The following is a 21164-nucleotide window of genomic DNA, read 5'->3' as shown; positions in this document are numbered from 1 at the left end:
ACGCGATGTATTTAAGCTGTTCAGATCTTTTCCAGGCGTCTTGGAGACGTATTTGTCTCTATTTGTGCTGACTGGGTATAGACTCTGAACAGGACGGTAGACTTAGCAAGCTAGCACTAGCAAAGTTGTTGTTAGTCTATACAGCAATATCCAATGTAAATGGATCATACCGTTCACATGTTTTCCATCCTTCATGTAAGAAGTAAGCATATTTATTCCCTGCACCGCGTGCAAACTAGATCCACTGTGGTCGATCTTCAGTGCGTTAGCTTGTTGTATGTCCACATGTGCTACAGGCAGATACTCTGCAGGCAGATAATCATCCAAATGGCACTGCTGTCATCTAGCGGTTCGGATCGCTACTACAGTCTGTTTACAAGCCTGAAACTCTGCCAGATCGTTCCCAAGCTCACCCATGAGCCCTCCCCATAAAGACGTCAATGGCAGTGAACGTATGTGTCTAAATTGACGTTTAAAGACGTCAATGGCAGTTAATGAGTTAACACTAGAAGCGCCGCGCCGTTCTGACCCACTTATACCGCGCCGTTCTGACCCATTGCCATCCCTATGACTGCCCTACCATCGCCTGCTGTGGTTCCCTGCCCGAATCTTTGGCCCACGCATCCTATTCAATTCAATTCAATTCAATTTTATTTATAGAGCGCCAAAACATTACACATGTCTCAAGGCGCTTCACAGAGCGTCAAACCTTCAAAGAGAGCCCATGAGCAACAGGGGCAAGGAAAAACTCCTTAGAATTGGAGATATATATAGGAAGAAAACTCAGACAGATCCACGACTCAAGGGCCCAACCCATCTGCCTAGGGTCAGTTAAGTAGAGTAAAGTCATTTGTAGTATCAGAAGGTTCAAGCAGTCCAGCATAGGGAATAAATAGTCCATCAGTAATCCATTAGTAATTTTGGAGGGTAATGGGTCGCTAGGATGTGTGGCCCAGGGATCCTGGCAGGGAACCACAGCAGGCGATGGTAGGGCAATCATAGGGATGATGATGGCAATGGCACTCAGGGGGATGGGACTTCAGGTGTGCATCCTAGCGACCCATCACTTTCCGAAATAACTAATGCATTACTAATGGACAATTTATTCCCTACACTGGACTATTTGAACTTTCATTGTCATTGTAACTTTCAAACTACAAATGACTTTACTGTAACTGACCCCAGGCAGATGGGTTGGGCCCTTGAGTCGTGGATCTGTCTGAGTTTTCTTCCTATATGTATCTCCAATTCTAGGGTGTTTTTCCTTGCCCCTGTTACTCATGGGCTCTCTTTGAATGTTTAACACTCTGAAATTGAAAGTTATACCTAGAAGCGCCGCGCCCCGGTCATTTGACCGCTTTGACGACCTACTAGAAGCGCCGTGCTGGTGTGAACTACTTAAAGCGCGGCGAGGCGGTCAAAAGACCGCTGAGTCCTTAGACTGGGAGGCTGTTACTTACACAAAATGATCGCTAGATGGCGCTTCGTGCACGAATCAAATCGTTTGGTCATAAATTCAGTTTGCACTAAGCCATGTATCATTCGTGTCAGACCGTGTTGTTGATAGTCTGTGGTTGTTTCATTATACAGCACGTTCGAGTTATCTGTTCATTTATTTGTGTTGATTTGTGTTGTTTGAGGTAAAAACTCTGGAAGAGTTCTTGAACAAACCTTAAGCAAACTTGACTTTCAACTAAAATGCTCTAAAAGTGAATGGGTGGCTCCAATTCACTCCCCAAATTCACTTCTATTCATTTAATAGGTAGCCTATATGTTTGCGCCGCAGAAAATGATCGGACCTGGAACAAAGAGCCTAACAGTCTGGTTTCAATTACACAGTAGCCTAGCCTGGCTAACGCCTCCCACTTCTCAAATGAGACGTGGTCTGGCAACCAGACGTTCATTTTCTCGTATTTGAAAAAATGCCCAGATCCGTTCATTGGGCGCCACGGATGTCTATCAAATGCGCATAGCTCACCCAACTCGTTCGTATGCAACGCTAAGGGCTGCCGTAAATCCTTTGGCGTCGAATGTAGACGCAAGAGGGCAACGGAAACTTCTCGGATGTTCTGTGATTGGTTCGCCAACATCAGGCGAACATTAGGGCGTTAGTTTCCAGACTGGCTTAGCAGCGGGATTGAAATCACCGCGCAAGGCAGTATGGGAAAACCCAGGCTAACAGTAGCCAGGATTTCAGGCCGCATTTTACAGGGTACCGTGGCTACTTTCTAAAACAATTTGTATTCATTTAGGGAGAAGCATCTTATAGGGTCTAGGCTAGCTACATCGGAGGGAGGGAGAGCTATGCTGAGCAGAAAGATATTCTCCGTTTTGTGAATGTGTATGATATGTTTGCGATGTCTGCTGAAAAAAAGCTATAGGCCTATTGTTTCTACAATTTAAGCTAACGTCTATGTGAATTCGAGATTCAGCATTGAGACACACATTTTAACAGATCTGTAGAGGAGAACTGTAGCCAACTGGTTAGAGCTTCGGACTCATATCCAAAGAGTTGCTGGTTCGATCCCCGACCTGTCCATGGCGGAAGTTCAATGAAGTATATTATTGAAGCAAGGCATCAATAAATATAGGCTATATTCTATTCTATTTTTTTCTATTCACACAACTACACGCACGCTGGCGAATTCGAACATTCTGAAACGCGCATATGCGATTAAACATGATTGCACGTTCTTCCACAAGTTGCCTAAACAGCCAGCCTACAGCCTAGCCTATGCAGGGGACAGAGAGAGGCGCTGGGGGTGGGGAGGCAGTTAATTGTCCTCAATGCCGCGGTGATGTCTGTAGTAGCCTAGCCTAGACGAGTGTATGGGGGAGGGGGAATGATCGGTTTCAAATAGGCTATGTTTGCAATGGATGGTGTGTTATGTATAGACCCCGAAGCCATTTGCTTTGAGAATAACGGCTGGCTGATGAAGTAGTTGGCTGGCTAGCTGGCTCAGCCAAAACCTAAATGAGGCTGCAGCCGCCAAAGTTTTCATGACTGATAATGGCTTTAGTTGCCACTTCATGTCTACAGATGTCTATATTGTACTAGATCTCAACACACAATGTTATTGTATTGTTTTGGACAACGTTCTGCACGTTTCACTTCAATGTAGACTGCATGCGTTGTGAACAGCGCAGCAATCTCTGGAAAGGAAACGGTGGAAGTCGCAGTAGCCTAATAGCCTATCGCATTCAATGTTGTAAATCCGTCTGTTCCAGAATATTTGGTTCATATCATCAATCTTTGGTTTTGGTGTTTGTGCAACCGGGCCCTGAAGATTTAAAGGGATAATCCGGAGTGAAATGCACTTTAGATCAATTTTTCGGACTATTGGGAGTACATACGTTGAGTTGACACCAAAATCATGTCATTCGGATGTATTTTGAGAAAGTTCGAGTTCACCGTTTTTAGCCAAAACTCGTTAGCCTGTAAGTGACCGGGGCAGGTCCTTTCGCCACTACAAAACGCTATTTTTATACCTCTTCTACTGTTCCAAACAACACTACACTTACGTGGTAGTGAGTAGAGGGTCCCTAAAGCCAAACCGAAGTATCCCCACGTCTTTATGTGGTCGGATAGAGAGTCCAGAATGAATTTAATCGAGTCAGTACCTTTCCGGAAATGTTAGTAAAGTGTTGTTGAAGCGTTGCGCAGCCGCCGCAGCAACATTTCCGGAAGGTACTGACTCGATTAAATTCATTCTGGACTCTCTATCCGTATGTACTCCCAATAGTCCGAAAAATTGATCTAAAGTGCATTTCACTCCGGATTATCCCTTTAACAAAAGTCTGACTAGCCCTACGTAGGAATTAGGAAAGTATGTAAGGCGAGATCAAGATTAGGCTACGTTGTTTGCTTCATTCCCCCATGTCATTTTCATTGGTCGTCAACTCACTGTGAGTCCTGTGTGTCAAGTGGGAAAATCTCATGTAGGCCTAGTTTCTAGGCTCGTTTATTTTTCGCGTGTCTCTATGATATAATTATTTTTAGATGCAAAAAGTCTAACTGGCTTAGTCAAAGTTTGTCAGATGGCGGCTCAATTTGGCTCAGAAAATTATTGGCTGGCAAAATTATTTTTCGTTAATGGTAAACAGTATACATACAGACAGCATCTTGTCATAATCGTGGTTACCGCCCCCAGTTACCGTGTTAACCATGGCTGAAACACCCCCCGTGGGGGAAAACATTTGTGTTCTGCTAACGAGTTAGCCCATTGACTGTCATGTGTGATGTTAGCATGTTTTCCCCCACAGAGGGGGCGGCAACCTTCTAACCGTCTGTATCTATTGTGATTCATCCGTTTATTTCAGATAGTTTGTTACTAAAAACCATTAACAAAAAATAATTGTTCGTCGACGTTGAAAAACGGTCAGAGAATTCAGTCAATGGCCACGTTTACATGATGTTTTTAATTCCGAATTAGTTTATTCAGAATTAAATAGATCGGAATTAAAATATTCTCCATCGAGTTTACATGGAAATAATAATTCCGAATTGGCGTTTACATGGAACATACGTTAATTACGCTTATTGTATTCCGCTGAACATCTGGGGGTCGGGAAGGGTTCCGATTGGACAGGCGGCGCATGAACGTAGCCTAATAAGGTCTACCAGAAGAAAACAAACTTTAGCTGGCTAGCAACTTTTTTGTCATCTCGGGTTAACGTAACAGCATGGACAATAACATAATGAAAACGGGGTTCACAGTCATTCTGATAATAGGCCTACTATTTAACCAGCAGCTCGAAAATATTGTCAAGCTTCACGTTTGCTAGCTGAGGAGGAGAAGACTGTCGGAGAAGGGGGGAAGAAGACGAAGCCGAATTAGCAATGAAACGAGCATGCGCTTATTCTTCCTCCTTGTACGAGCATGCACCAAACAAACGGAATAAACTTTTAATCGGAATAAAGGTTTACATGATCAAGGAGGGGAGTTAATTCCGCTTTAACATCGGAATAAACCAACCACTTAAATCGGAATTAAGTTTGATTCCGAATAAATCATTTTCAAGCGGAATAAGCGTTTACATGGTCTCTTTTAAAGCGGAATTAACTTTTATTCTGAATTAACTTGGTTTTATTCGGAATTAAAGCTCTCATGTAAACGCAGCAAGTATAAGCTACTTTATTTCGCTCGTGCCAAGTTGTGAACCCAGGTCTCCTGCGTAGTAGTCGAGAGAGTTAACGTTGCACCACTGAATTAATGTACCGCAACCAATTGGAAATAGATTTGTTTGTCCAGCAAATATGTAAGAAAATGCTTATACATTAGTCTGAGCTTTAAAAGATAGCCTACAAATAGAAGATAAGATACAACTATGAATGTACGTAGGCATACGCGCCCTACGTACATAAATAGGCTTCGACGAATTTCAGCTGAAAATATTTTTTACACACGTAGGCCTGCCTAATAGAACAACGTTGCATTGTTTTCAAAACAAACTCGCATTTTACCACTATAAATCGCCTCCATAGACTATGCCATGTAAATGAAAAATAGTTAATAAATAAATCACATATATAATACACATTGCACATATATAAACTATGTTTTATGGTAAAATATTATTCTCATGCCCGACTCACAGGAAACCCTTGCGACATCTGCTGTGAGAAAAGAGAATAGCAGCCTGGACAAACATGGCCGAACGCGAGACAACATAGTGTTGTCACATAAGTGAGCGCAAAATAGCTCTAAACTAGCTTGTACCGGTGTGCTTTTGATCATGTAAAAATTCTGGGTGACAAAACACGCGTATTTAGGAAGTCGTGAACGTAGGGTCCCGGAATTTAATCGAGTGAAAAGATTTTTTTTTTTGTAATCACTGCGGTCAAATGACCGCAGCCCGGCCGTTCTAGGTATATCTAGGTCAAACCTACACGGCGCTTCTAGTAATACGCGTCAGCGGTCAAATGACCGGCGCTTCTAGTGTTAAGGACTTACAGTAAGAAGGCTCCAAAGAAGGAATCGCTAAGAAGGAGCGCTAAGATACGGGTGTTTCCCAAACGCGTTCTTAACTGCCTTCTTAGAAGAACCTTAAAGTGTAAGTTTGGCGGAAATTGAAAATAAAGCTATTTTCTGAATGAAAATACATCAACTAAGCCGTGGAGGAAGTAATTTTCGCTCATCACGCAGTACAGAGCTAGCATGGGCAGGAGCGACAGCCCAAAATCGCAAACAGTGGGTTAGCATGGGGATTAGAGCCACACACTTTCAAAATCGCATTTTTAAACCACTAACATTGCTCAAAACAGCAGCAAACCTCGTCAGCAGCTTGCTCTAGGTGTCTACACATAAAACGAAGCACCAATCAGTCTGTAAACTTTGGAATAGTCTGTATACACGTAGAATCAGTTTGAGACCGCAACCCAATCTAAACCACAGAAATGTCACGCGAGATCTCACACGGAAGCACGGGAGCTATTCCTACGGGTAGTCAAAATCGCATTTTTAAACCACTAACATTGCTCAAAACAGCGCCAAACCTCGTCTGAAGCTTGCTCTAGGTGTCTACACATAAAACGAAGCACCAACAACTTGGCTCATGAACCCGACGTTTATAAAAGAAGACTGTTATGAACACTTTCCCCTTCCAGCTCCTCACGAAGGAAAGTCCACGACCTCTCGTGTGAGATCTCGCGAGACATTTCTGTGCTTCAGATGGGGTTGCGGTCTCGAATTGATTCTACGTGTATACTGACTATTCCAAAGTTTACAGACTGATTGGTGCTTCGTTTTATGTGTAGACACCTAGAGCGAGCTACTGATGAGGTTTGGCGCTGTTTTGAGCAATGTTAGTGGTTTAAAAATGCGATTTTGAAAGCTTGTGGCTCTAATCGCTCCTGCCCGTGCTAGCTCTGTACTGCGTGATGAGCGAAAATTACTTCCTCCACGGCTTAGTTGATGTATTTTCATTCAGAAAATTAGCCTGACGAGCCAGACCCACATCAAGATGTAGGGTCTGGACACTCTCTGTAGACAGGGCTCAATCGGAGGGGTGGGATACTGTTGTCTTTCAAATTCCCTCCCCGCAATAGGATAACCCTAAACGAATCATCTTCTTGTTTTCAAGTAGCAGCAGGATGCGTAACCTTCCCTCTCCACGCAATAGGACAACGCTAAACGAATCATCTTCTTGTTTTCAAATAACAGGATGCGTTACCGTCGCAACTTCTGGTCGCATGTCAGTCACCATTATGTTAAGCCCTGTGATTGGCCCGCTGGTGCTGGGGGTCCTCAGCTCCCTGCCTCAATGGATCATGCCTAGACTGCCACGCCAGCCAAATTACATTTGCTGCCGCTAGGGGCGTCTAGATTTCTAGGCTATCAGAAAATAGCTTTATTTTCAATTTCCGCCAAACTTACACTTTAAGATCAAGCCAAAGAAGCTTCTTAAGAAGCTCTTAACGAGAGCTGTTCACCACGGTGGTGCTGAAACTGAATCAATCGTTGCCAGGCAAATCGATCACCCACCCCTTTATAAGCGCACAAGTCACACACAGCGCCCCGTGTCCCCCCTACAGGTGCAATTAGGCTACGCATGTATCGTGTGTGCGCGTGCGTGCGTGCGTGCGTGCGTGCGTGTGTGTGCAGGCCCGGGTGGCTATTCGGGAGATTCGGGAGGATTCCCCGTGGCCGCGGTCGCGGCTCCTTACGTCTGCCAAAAAACTCAAACTAACTGATGAAACAGGGTGATTATCAATATAGCCAAGGCCTATTTTTTATTAGCTCAGGCCAAATATTAACTCATGTAAGACACATCCCATCTTTCTTATAGATAGTGTGGTAGTAGGCATGTGATGTAGGCTAGTCTACTTTAATATATTCGAGAAGATGTAACCCTCCAGCCCATGTGGCCTGCGAGTGGGGTGCACGTATCGTTAATGTAAACCGGACTTTTACATCGCGGACTTTGGCAACGCCTAGAGTAGCAGGTGAAGCCTCATTGGATTAGGTTCAGCTGAGTTCAATTACATCTGTTTCCTTGATATCTGTGAAATGCCACAGGGTTGTTGATGTTTTTTGTATGTGAAGTATTATAAACTCATATGCAGATGTGTAGAAAACTTCAACATGTTTCAATATTATTTTTCAAGTCTATGTTTCTTGCACCAGTGGTCCACAGCCACGAGTGCATTGCAACATTGAAAATTGTTTTATTGTTTAAAAAAGTGGAGGATATACATTTCCCTGACGCAGCTTGATCACTAAAGCCTAGAAATCTACGTGCCCCTAGCGGCAGGCTATGATCACTGAGCATTTGATCGCTAAGAAGGCTGTTAAGAGTGGGTCAGCTCGATCTTACGTTTCCTTCTTAGTGAAAGATCTTCTTAAGCTAATAGTGACTCTGGGAAACACGTTCTCCTTTCACAGCGTTCTTAAGAGCGCTCCAAAGAAGATCTTAGCGTTAAGAGCTTCTTAAAGTGTAAGTTTGGCGGAAATTGAAAATAAAACTATTTTCTGAATGAAAATACATCAACTAAGCCGTGGAGGAAGTAATTTTCGCTCATCACGCAGTACAGAGCTAGCACGGGCAGGACCGACAGCCCAAAATCGCAAACAGTGGGTGTGGATGGGGATTGGAGCCACACGCTTTCAAAATCACATTTTTAAACCACTAACAGTGCTCAAAACAGCGCCAAACCTCATCAGTAGCTTGCTCTAGGTGTCTACACATAAAACGAAGCACCAATCAGTCTGTAAACTTTGGAATAGTCAGTATACACGTGAATCAATTCGAGACCGCAACACCCCATCTGAAGCACAGACATGTCTCGCGAGATCTCACACGAGAGGTTGTGGACTTTCCTTCGTGAGGAGCTGGAAGGGGTTATATTCATAACAGTCTTCTTTTATAAACGTCGGGTTCATGAGCCAAGTTGTTGGTGCTTCGTTTTATGTGTAGACACCTAGAGCAAGCTTCTGACGAGGTTTGGCGCTGTTTTGAGCAATGTTAGTGGTTTAAAAATGCGATTTTGACTACCTGTAGGAATAGGTCCCGTGCTTCCGTGTGAGATCTCGCGAGACATTTCTGTGCTTCAGATGGAATTGGGGTCTCGAATTGATTCTACGTGTATACTGACTATTCCAAAGTTTACAGACTGTTTGGTGCTTCGTTTTATGTGTAGACACCTAGAGCAAGCTACTGATGAGGTTTGGCGCTGTTTTGAGCAATGTTAGTGGTTTAAAAATGCGATTTTGAAAGCGTGTGGCTCCAATCCCCATCCACACCCACTGTTTGCGATTTTGGGCTGTCGTTCCTGCCCGTGCTAGCTCTGTACTGCGTGATGAGCGAAAATTACTTCCTCCACGGCTTAGTTGATGTATTTTCATTCAGAAAATAGCTTTATTTTCAATTTCCGCCAAACTTACACTTTAACGTGTTTGGGAAACGCGGCCAATATCTGTTGTTATTTCATTGTTGCATTCTCTGGTTCCATGACAATGAGGACTACCCTAAATGAACCTCTGAGTATAAAAAGGTTGAATGAATGAATGAATGAATGAAGGAATGAATGATTGAACGGAGATTGCAATGATGTTGCTCATGTAAACTCACTGTACAGAGGTGAAAGATCTGAGGGGAGCATTAGCCTTGAAGATGACAGTCAGATGGTGTTTACACGACAATGTTTTTTTCAAAAACTGTATTTTTTTTCATCAGTTAGGCCTTTCGTTTATAGGAGTTATAGTAGCCGTAATCAACTTAATGCAGAGCCTACAGGAGTTATAGCCTAGTCTAGGCTAGCCTACTTGTGGCCGCGATGCAAATAACTCAATTTAATTCAGCACAGACAGAGCATGTTCAACGCATTCTTTCCCAAACAGCTGGTGGAAATCCCGACACTTTCAACGACATACTTGATAATCCAAACGAAACATCTCATGCACAAATGCCTCGAAATACACTGCCCCACAGACTGCCCTGTGCTTTGCGTAGCCCAAGTAAATAAAATAGCCTACACTATTTGTAGTGTCTGATACCACAATAGCTAGTGGCATGCTGGCATCCTACATTTCAGTAAATAATGTAGGCGAATGTTCGTCGCCTATATTAACCCTGCATGCGAAATACAGGGTTGCTTCAGGTGTTTGGCGGCGGGCAATTCTGATAGACATTCGATATTAATCTAGGGGGCCATACAATATAACATTAGGCCTACAAGACAGTGTGTGACTGTCACTCTCGCGTGACACTTGGCAGCTCCGATTAGTATGATCCATTTACATTGGATTTAGACTAACAACAACTTTGCTAAGTCTACCGTCCTGTTCAGAGTCTTTAGCGACCATCAGAGTCCCTAGCAACCTTGACGAGACTGACGAGATAACAGTGCAATCGTGGTAGACATACTCCTGAATCGCTAACGTTAAAAAGTTGATTTTCACAAAAAGATAGTTTTCTCCATGTTTTGGTCAAAAACAGGTGTTTTTAGCAAAACGAACCCATGTTCTACTGACGATTACTAAAGAACGGAAAACGATAGAAACAAACCGTTTTTTCCTGGTGAAAGAAGAGAGTCTACAGTCAAAATGCTGTAAAACGTCTGGCAGTATGGAGCGCTCTGCACTGAAAATCGCTGGCAGCCAATGAGTTAAATGTGGGACTCGGCGCTCAACGCCAAGACCCGCCTTACGTTGCTTCTGATTGGTTTATATTGCGTTTTGCCTTCCGTGGTTGGTTATTGCGGTCAGTCAATCAGAGTTGCCGAACTACGGCAAGGCAAGACAAGGACCAAAGTTTATTATCCTGAAAATAATAATATATACTGAAAGGGGAAAATAAGCGTGATAAATGTCAAGTATGGCGTGTTGTGTGAGAATGGGTCAAATTACGTGACTGTCATGCTCAAAGCGTGAGACTTGGCAGCCCTACTTGCTGTTTAGATTTTGAGCGCGCTCATTGACGAGGAAGGGCATTTGCATAGCTACGGTCGGGAACACCCACTGGCGTGCTTCTTCTGGCCAACTTGGAGTTTTCACCTCTGTGTGTAAACGCAAATGTTTTTTTGACCGGTATCGTTAAAGGTGTGAAAGCGGTGAAGACAAAAACGCCCTGCGTCGTCATGTAAATGGGGTCTCAGTCTGGAAAAGCTTTATTGACTTACATTTTCCGTTTGAGAGGTTCTGCAAATCTTTTTTTTTTTTGTAAACTAGGGTTTTAAATACAGTTCTTTACTCAAATCCAAAGAAAATACACATCCATATCTGTATGACCCTCTATAGGTTATAAAGCCAGGCCATGCTGGATAAGTCATTGTGAATGGTGCCTGTGTTTTTGGAACATTTGAAACGGATGTCAATGGTGTCCTTGCCAGACTGACCTGCAGAGCAAATTCAAATCTGCTAATAGGTTCATCTGGGTTCTCCCAGGCTATGGGAGTACAATAAATACAAGAATATGTGTCCCTTATACTATAATTTACATGTAAGCTTTGGTTAAAAGAATGTGATAAATCAATATTATGTAAATAAATGTAATACCAAGAAGTTTGACTAATGTGTAAATGTACATTATGTTAGTCTACTATGTATGTGTTGAAGTTCTTATAGGATTATCACCTGGGAAAAAGTGTTTAGTAGGAGTGCTGATCTGGGCCTCTTTGTCCACTCTGAAAGCAATGTCAGGTTTGGATCCTCTTCGGACGGTGCAAAATCCTGGTACTTTTGTAACACCATCTGGAGTGCTGTGAAAGTCCAACAACTTGAGTACATCCACTGGTTCAGCTGTGGGAATATAGAGGACACTGTCATTCATTAATACATCACTGGCTTTGACATTTGTCGAAACACCGTCATATTTACTACTGCATGTAGCCTTAATTACCAATAGTTCAAACAACCCCATGTTAGTTAAAGGGATATTCCGCCATTTTTGGAAATACGCTCATTTTCCACCTCCCCTCGAGCAAAACAATCGATATTTACCTTGTTCCCGTTCATCCAGCCATTCTGTGAGTCTGGCGATACAACTTTTAGCTTCAGCCTAGCATAGATCACTGAATCGGATTAGACCATTAGCTTCTTGCCTGCTAGCTTCATGTTTAAAAGTGACTACGATTTCTGGTAATTTTCCCATTTAAAACGTGTCTCCTCTCAAGTTAGAAAGTGCAATAAGACCAACTGAAAATGAAACCTGGCGTTTTTCTAGGCTGATTTGACATGGAACTACACTCTCATCTGGCGTAATAATCAAGGCAACTTGCAAACGTACCATAGGCGCAGTGATATCGTACGCAGCATTTGAAAATAGTCCCCATAGACAACAAGCAGTAGTAGTGCCAGTAGCTGCAAGTTGCCTTGATTATTACGCCAGATGAGAGTGTAGTTCCATGTCAAATCAGCCTAGAAAAACGCCAGGTTTCATTTTCAGTTGGTCTTATTGCACTTTCTAACTTGAGAGGAGACACGTTTTAAATGGGAAAATTACCAGAAATCTTAGTCACTTTTAAACATGAAGCTAGCAGGCGAGAAGCTAATGGTCTAATCCGATTCAATGATCTATGCTAGGCTGAAGCTAAAAGTTGTATCGCCAGACTCACAGAATGGCTGGATGAACGGGAGCAAGGTAAATATCGATTGTTTTGCTCGAGGGAAGGTGGAAAATGAGCGTATTTCCACAAATGGCGGAATATCCCTTTAACCTAGAGTTGTTCACGTTCACAGCAAACTTTACAATTTAATATTAATACAAATGTAAACACTTTGTTTATGGTAGCCTACACATTTTCATGAATTTATAAACGAATGTCTCTTGGAATAGTTGTAATAAAATGCTACTATAATGTGAAGTGTTATCACACAAGATGAATTGTACCAATAAGTTTTGACGCAGTTTTGAAGGTGCATGCAACTGGAATGCTGACTGCAGGGATATCCACCAGAGTGGTTGTGAACGGTGCAGGTTAACTGCTCCTTAATATCACATTTGTGAAGAAACCTTTGATGTGTTTTTAGGAAGTAGATCTTTTTCTTAAACCCACAAGAAATGAGAGTATTTTTGTTCAGCATCATTTGCAGATGCACAACATGCACAAAAGGCGACCACAATGCAGGGCTGTAGTACTCGAATCCGGTCTTGGACTCGAGTCCGGACTCGAGTCCGTTTTTTTATGGTCTCGGACTTGTCTCGGACTCGCTGGTATTTGACTTGGACTTGTCTCGGTCTCGGCCACTGGTCTTGCCAAATATGGTTCTTGGTCTCGACCGAGTCCAGGCGTCTTTATTATATAAATACTATTCAAGGGAAGTAGGAGTACACCAGGGATCGACATTAACGGTTGCCCAGTAAACTTCTGAAGTAGCCAAACATGCGTGTGCGCAAGGCACCCCCAGAAGCTAGCCTGTGGCTGTGCGTCTTTTTTTCTCTCACACATACGTATGTGCAGCAGTGCCATAAACAGCTAAACATGGCTGCTAGTTTAAGTGATGCTATTGCAATGCATAATAATGGCTAATATCAAGTTGATTTGCTCTCTTGCATCTCTCAAATTTGTGTTGCTAACCTATCTAGGCTATGGGATTTAAGTTTTTTTGGGTTTAACGTCAAGAAGAACGTTTAGAAGGCTATGCAAGCTTGGCACATTTTTACATCTGGAGAGAGCTCCTGCCATGCCGCTAGCTCAGGTCATGTATGTCATTCGTGTAGTGGTCACTAAAATCAGTAATGAACATTAGAAGACACTTATCTCTTCTATGATCCCAAAAAGATTGTCTTCGACTTGTTATATTTTCAAACATTTATTTAATCTAATGATATAGAAAATGAATTGCACCTCTGATTCCATCCGTATACGTGTTATGCGCAACTATTATTTTATTCACTAGTGTAGACTGTGTAGGCTAATTACTCTCACCACTTATTTCTTAAAGTGACAGGCACTCAATTACACCTACTGTACACACAACCAATGTGCACTCAATTAGCCCTACACACCACATTTAAACATACTGTAGATACTGTATCCAAGACATTAAAGATATGCCTTATTTTAGTGCACAGAGAAAACTGAAATAACAGGCCTTTAATAATGGGGCAACCATTTTTTTTGCATTTGGCAACCAAAACCTCATGCCTGGTTGCCCAGTTAGCAACCACTTTTAAAAGCTAATGTTGAGCCCTGGAGTACACTAATACTGGTCATTCTTGTCTACTGTATGTCTGGAGTGAAGCTGTATTGTAATTCAGTTGCTCAAATGCTCAGTACTACTGTAGTACCTAGCAGTTGTAATAGTAGTGGATTTGTGTTTGTATCTACAGGCATCACCTTGTATCATTCTATTTTCTTTAGATTAGATTATGTTATATTAAAGGAATACGCCACCCAAAAATGAAATTAAGCCAGTCTCGGTCACCCCCAAAGTTAAACAGTGAAAAAAACCCGGTTAAAATCCGTCCGGGCATTGTCCTGCTTTGGGAGCAGCGTTTTTAGCTTTAGCTTAGCACAGTTGCTGTAAATGAAGGGTGTCAGTTAGCACGTCCTTCAAAAAAAGTGACCCAGACATCTACATTTTTTTCTAAATATATCTTGGGAGCCATGTGTTAAAAACGAGTACACATCATAATGCAAAATCAAACGAGGCTATTATCTAGGCAGATATTTACTTGGAACTATATTCGGCCTCATCACAGGCAAAGCACTGCTAGATAGGCACAAGGTTCTCATGCGAAAGCACTTGAATCCCATTCTGTGAAGTTCCAGTCGAAGTTAGGAGTTTTCAAGTGCTACGTGAGACTAGCGGTGCTTCATCTAATTAATTTCATTTTTGGGTGGCGTATTCCTTTAAGGGGAATGGTTATACTTACAAAATCCTGGGTGTTGTGACACTTTTTCCCAGTTTTTGCTTTTAGATCCGCAAATAATAACCCAAAATGATTGTATTTATACTGTCATGCATACAAATAGATTTTCTGTCCTGGACTCGGTCTCGACTCGGACTCGAGTCTTTTGGACTCGGTCTGTCCTGGACTTGAACCTCTTTGGACTCGGTCTTGACTTGGTCTCGACCGGTCCTGGTCTTGGACTTGTCTTGGACTCGACAAAGGTGGTCTTGACTACAGCCCTGCCACAATGAGAGCCCACATCAAACTTTTTTTAAGGCCCCCCACTGCTAGTTTTAGAATTGACTGATTGGATTGTTTGTTGTTGTTATTGACTTGAACCATCAAGGCCCCTTTCAATTGCTGTGAGATCTTTATCTCTAAGTTCACTGCAAAAAAATGAAATCTAACCAAGTGTAATTATCTTATATTACGGTAAATAATCTATTTGGTATTGCTTTAAGTATGAAAATACTTACCTGGCGCTCTCTCAAAAGATAATTTCACTTAATTTAAGAAGACTGACTTATTTTAAGGAGTCTTATCAAGATAAATTGACTTACTGCACTGGCAGATAAATTTGCTTGTTTTACGACAAATTCACTTACTGCACTGGCAGATAATTTTGCTTATTTTCAGGAAGAATTGACTTAAAATAAAACAAACTTTCCTTAAATTAAGTGAAATTATATCAAAAGAAAGCACTAGGTAAGTGTTTTCGTAGGCTACTGAAAACAATACAAACTAGTTCTGTCTTGATATAAGATTAAAACACTTGGTTAGATTTTAATAGACAAGCCATTTTTGCAGTGAATTGATGGTTATTTCACAAAGGGCAGGGGTAATGGTAGCCTATTCAGTGTGAAATTTGATCTTCAACTAAGCGGAGGTCTGCGGAAGATAGGCTACCACAGAAATTCGTTTGGTTAAATCAAATAGCAAGAAGTTGGAAACCTGATTCATTAGCCTATTTTATTTTCAGCTGTCTCAGACAATCGCGCACTGACATTATTTTATAGCGCTGGGAGGGAACCTGATCACTATACGATTGCCGATAGTTTTTTTTGCTCACACCTTTAGTAGGCTAGCCTATGTGAGACGGAGAGTTTCAGTCCAAGGTGGCACTATTGCATCCAAAGGCAAAACGCTATCAGCAGGCTATCACTCGCAGGTCGGACAAACTCGAAGACAACGTAGAAAAGTAACCAGATTTTGTTGTCACCCTACAGACACAGGTATACTTCTGTCGTAGACCAGTGGCATAGCCTACGATAAAGAAGTCCATAGTTCTCTGACACATCTTACCTGCAGTCACTTTAGAGGCGTGCAGTAGAAAAATCAGAGTGACGATTGTGGTTGCAGTAGGATGTAAACACCATCTTTTCGTTCTCCACCTGGTGGACCACCTTGAAAAATCCATTCGCATCTTCGTGAGGGGACAGTTCGTTTCCTTGTTTCAAAGTTGTCCGGTGCTCGAATAGGCCATTAATAAAGGCCTGTATGCACACGAACACACGTTTCTTCAGTTGCCGTTTTTGCAATGAACTTCATCAAACGCGTGAACCACTTCACTGTTCAGGGACAAAAGAGAGAGGGGTTGGACAAACGGTCCGAACCTGCCCTGAACTAAAGAAAACTGACGTTCATCCCTCGGCAACCTGGACTCTCTCTGGCTGATCCCTCCCTTGAGTTTGATGTGAAGTTTGGACGATCTTGATGCTTAATGTCATATTTAACCTAGGAAGATGGTTTTAGAACGCAGATAGAAGGCTAGCTCTCCATAAGTGGCAAATTTGCAGCAATGGATAGTAGGCCTAGGTTTTTTTTTACGTTTAATTGACAGGGACAGCTACACAATATATAATTGGGCATAGCCACAAGGCCAATTTACATCTAGACCTGGACAGGAGTTGATGTTATAATCAAATTAAAATACAAAAAGTATGATTGGGGACAATGAACCAAACACACAGTAAAATGTAGGCCTACAGAATAACATTGCACAGAGTTTGCACAGAGACAAACATCATTGGCTAGAAATGTTGACAACATTGGTTTGCTTTCAACCATTTCTTAAGGCCTAATTTAAAGGTGGTGAGTGTAGCGCTTTGTCTAATATTGACAGGGATGCTATTCCACTGCTGTGATGATGTCTTCACTGAGTGTTTTGGCCAAAGGTGGAATGCCTAAACACACTTTGCAATTAACACACATTGCTCCGGCAGCAAATTAATTTTAGTATTAATTGTTGCTTCTCCTGAGTGGGATTTATGTGTCGTTTGTCACCATTACCTGCTTTCACCATGCCTTCGATAGTAGGCCCATACTTTTTTATTACAATGCATGAAAATGCACTGTTCAGTTATCCAAAGTCATTATTATTATTATTATTATTATTATTATTATTACTACTGTGCATAAAAATGCACTGCTCTGTTATCTGAAGTCTCCTTCTTCTTCTTCCTCTTCTTTTTCTTCTTCTTTTTCTTCTTCTTCTCCTCCTCCTAACCAAAATTTCTGCATCTAATTCATCTTCAACCGTTTAAGTAGAAACGTGGTTCAAACTTTGTAACAAAGTCTTGGAAAGGACACATGCGCAATGTACAGTATATTTCATTTCTGTGAACTTTATACTTTTTAGTAGGCTATATCAACAAAAACAAGATTATTTATCGCCATAGACTTTGTATTGCCACTATGACATCACACTGGGCACATTCCATTCAACTTTATCCATTCATCTTCTGCAAATGATTCATTCATCTAGTCACTAAACTATCTATCAACATCGATTAAATCAATCCCTTGGATTTTACCTGCAACCGGCCTGCAAACTGCCTTCAAATCTGCCTTTCATAACTATGCTATAATCAATAAAATAAAGTGACAGTAGTGATTGGCTGAAAAAGTAAACAATATTGCAAGGTTGGCGCCTGTTACACTGACCTCCAGAGTGTGTTCGTAAATTCAATCTGACACTCTGAAAATAGAATAACGCATGGTTAAAAGGTTTCAGTGTACTACGAATGTTTGGAGTGGCAATTTATGAACATATTCCATGACCTGCACATGAATTCCTGCTTTGGCAGCAGTAATCCCAATATTAACTAGAAAAGCACTCAGAGAGCGCAGACCTCCGCCTGTATTGTTCTTCCTAGGTTGTCATTCATTTGAACCTAAACTATTCCGATCGCCACCACTTGGCCATACCATGCCATTACACCACTAAGCGAAACACAAACGGCTCCGGAATCCCGACGGTGTTAAAGGAGAATTCCGGTGTGATATTGACTTAAAGTGTGTTGAAACATGATACCGAGTGTGAGCGATTGTCTCAGAGCTGATCTCAACCTGTCAGCTGTTCTCCGAAACCCGGCGGTAGCTTAGCAATAGTAAACCAGGTTTTCAACGTTAGTGGCTCGGGCATCGGCGTGCCGTGCAAATAAATCACTGTTTTACACCATTAATGAGGCTCAAAGTAGCTCCACACTTTATTGGTAGACTTCTGAGGGCCCTGACATTTAAAACGAGACATCGAGAACTTTGAAAAAGCACTGGTTGTTTACTTACATGACTGTTTATTCAATTTCAATTTTTCAATTTAATGTCGCTTATAGAGCGCCAATACATTACACATGTCTCAAGGCGCTTTACAGAGTGTTAGACATTCAAAGAGAGCCCATGAGTAACAGGGGCAAGGAAAAACTCCCTAGAATTGGAGATACATATAGGAAGAAACCTCAGACAGACCCACGACTCAAGGGCCCAACCCATCTGCCTTGGGTCAGTTACAGTACAGTCATTTGTAGTTTGAAAGTTACAATGACAATAAAAGTTCAAATAGTCCAGTGTAGGGAATAAATTGTCCATTAGTAATCCATTAGTTATTTCGGAAGGTGATGGGTCGCTGGGATCCGAGGGCCAAAGATTCGGGCAGGGAACCACAGCAGGCGATGTTAGGGCAGTCATGGGGATGGCGAAGGCAATGGCGATGGTAGGGCAGTCAGAGGGATGTGACTTCAGGTGTGATGAGGGACAGGCACAGAGATGGTTGATGGCTGGTAATGGTTTACCTCACAGGTGAGGTATAGGGGAAAGGGAAGAGAAATAGAGTGTGTTAGTATTACTGTAAGTCATATTAAGTATTAATAAGTATATCAATGGTGATATAAATGGTTATACTATAGAGGGTTTACAAAACGCTTTTACACACCTCTTTTGTGGGGACAGGTGCGTAGGAATAGGTTACCCAGTTAAACCCGAAGAGGCATCCCGCACATCGTCCACCACGCATGCAAACATCCACCCACCCACCACACACGCAACATCCACCCACCCACAATGCCCCCCCCAATGCCCCCCCCCCCCCCCAGGCGAACCCACACACCACCTCTGAACCGCGCGTCGGAGCAGCATGGCCGAGCATGGCCAGCCAGAGTCCGCCCACAGGCGGCGCCACCCATCCGCAGACACCCCCCACCACCATCCGCGAGCAGAGAGAACGGGGCCCGCGCCAGCCCCACCCCAACCACAACACCGTTTATTCACACAATAGTTTATTCAGGCAGTCACTTTCGAAAGTTTAGCGGTCGCAGCCATCTTGAATTTAGTCACGTGACGAGCCAGAGCGGAACTATAGCTGTGACGGGGGGGGGGGGAGCAGTTTGGAGGAATTGGCCTTCAGCTGTTGGTACTGCTTTGCCATTGCCATCAACCCTGCAGCAAATGTTGGGTCCTGGCTTTGGCTCTTGAGGTCGTCAAACATGTCCTCCACAAGAGACATGTTTGGTGACTGTATGATGTCTGAATAGGAAAATAAATGGGATGATATATTTTTACTTGCATTTTGTATTGCAGTCATATTGTTAGAGATTTATGAACCAAGTTATGTGACTATCAAGTTTCTCACTCAGAACTCACCCTCTTGTAGCCAATCAGCATCACTGTTACAGGTCTGGGGATGCTGTAATGTCAGTCCTAAAAGATATTTCATAGCAACAATACATTAAAATAGTTTGCGTGTGTGCGCGTGTTTGCATACGTGTGTGTTGGATGATAACTAACCAGAATCTGACTGTTGCTGCACAGGACCATTGCTTGGTTCTGAGGTGGCTAGAAATACAACAAACAAAAAAATCAATCCCATAGTCTGGTTATCAACATACTAAGGTAAGTCTTTCAAGATTGAACATTTGTATGGGGACTTGGGGAGTCTGCACTTTATTATTACTGCACTAGAGGCGTGGTCAGTGGGCATAGTTCAAATGACTATGTACGCTTGGATAGTCAAACAATCAGACGAATAAGAGTTTGTTGGTATGAAATGCTGGCATACTCATTGACTGTATTTCCTTTAAAATCAACACTCTTATTTCACAATTACTCACCCTTGTGTGACTGTGATGGTAACATCAGGGGTTGCAAAAACTCTAAGGAGACTGCTTCTATAAAGGATGTTGTTACAGTATAATTTACACATGTTGAACATATCGCAGCTGTGAGAGTAGTAAAAAAAGTTATGATCATTGCCTTTACCTCCTGAAGTTAATTTTAACAGCTCTGCCCTTGACTCTGTTGAAGGGAGAAAGGAGTTGGAAACAGGGTGCGAGTTAGGGGGGAGCAGGGGGAGCCATGGCTCCCCTAGTGGCCACCTGAGCTCCCCTGGAAACATGGTTTGTGAAATTTTGGGGGAGCTCTAAAATATTAATGATTGCCAAATAAATTATATTTTGACCATGGTTTTCCCTCAAAGGTGTAAAATCAGATAAATAAAATTGTATTTTGAGTTCATGATTCATGAAAAAAGTGCCTGCTTTCGCGCTTGAAACGTGGGGACCCTGCCCGCAGCTCCACCCACAGTACTCGCAATAGACTGCGTGAAGCCAGCATCTCATCAGTACTTTTTGTGGACCTTAATGGACCTCCATTGGAGAGATTCGATCCAATGCCATTCATCACATCTTGGCTTAAATCAGGTCATCGCCTGTCCACATCATGGGTTACTGGACCTCGAGCAAAAGCAGCTGAACCCAGGGTGCTGTGGTCGCTTCTGTATTAGGTAATACCTGTTTTTACTTACATTTTGCTGTGTTGTAGGCCTATGGATTGCTGTGATGTGATAAGCCTACTTATGATAATGGCTCTGTGCATCGTTGTGTTGTGTATGGCGTTGCGTCTCTCCAGGCAGGGAGAGGGTTGTGTTGTGCCCTGTATTGTAAAGGCTTTGCCATAATTTGTTCATAGTCTTAGTATGTTAAGGGTATAGTGTTGGCATGGGGTTATTTGAATTCCAAAGGCCAAGGGGACTTTATCAGGGTGCATAGTGTCCTGGA

At 42.5% G+C, this 21164-nt stretch overlaps 1 protein-coding gene across 1 annotated transcript in view; it reads right to left on the bottom strand.

Annotated features, from left to right (window-relative positions):
* LOC134077594 (collagen alpha-1(XI) chain-like) overlaps nt 1-16427 on the bottom strand; it is a 270154-nt gene extending 253727 nt beyond the window's left edge. Inside the window, exons 1-2 of the mRNA XM_062533297.1 lie at nt 16138-16427; nt 11574-11738 (exon numbers count right to left, since the gene is read on the bottom strand). Coding sequence (XP_062389281.1) covers nt 11574-11738; nt 16138-16258 — 286 coding nt within the window. The 5' untranslated portion in view covers nt 16259-16427. The remainder of the gene's footprint in view (nt 1-11573; nt 11739-16137) is intronic.
* Nucleotides 16428-21164: the final 4737 nt, after the last annotated feature.

The sequence above is a fragment of the Sardina pilchardus genome, chromosome 3 (genome assembly GCF_963854185.1).
Source record: "Sardina pilchardus chromosome 3, fSarPil1.1, whole genome shotgun sequence".
Taxonomy (NCBI): Eukaryota; Metazoa; Chordata; class Actinopteri; order Clupeiformes; family Clupeidae; genus Sardina; species Sardina pilchardus.
The sequence above is the reverse complement of the archived record's forward strand: the minus strand, read 5'-3'. Positions and strand labels throughout refer to the sequence as shown.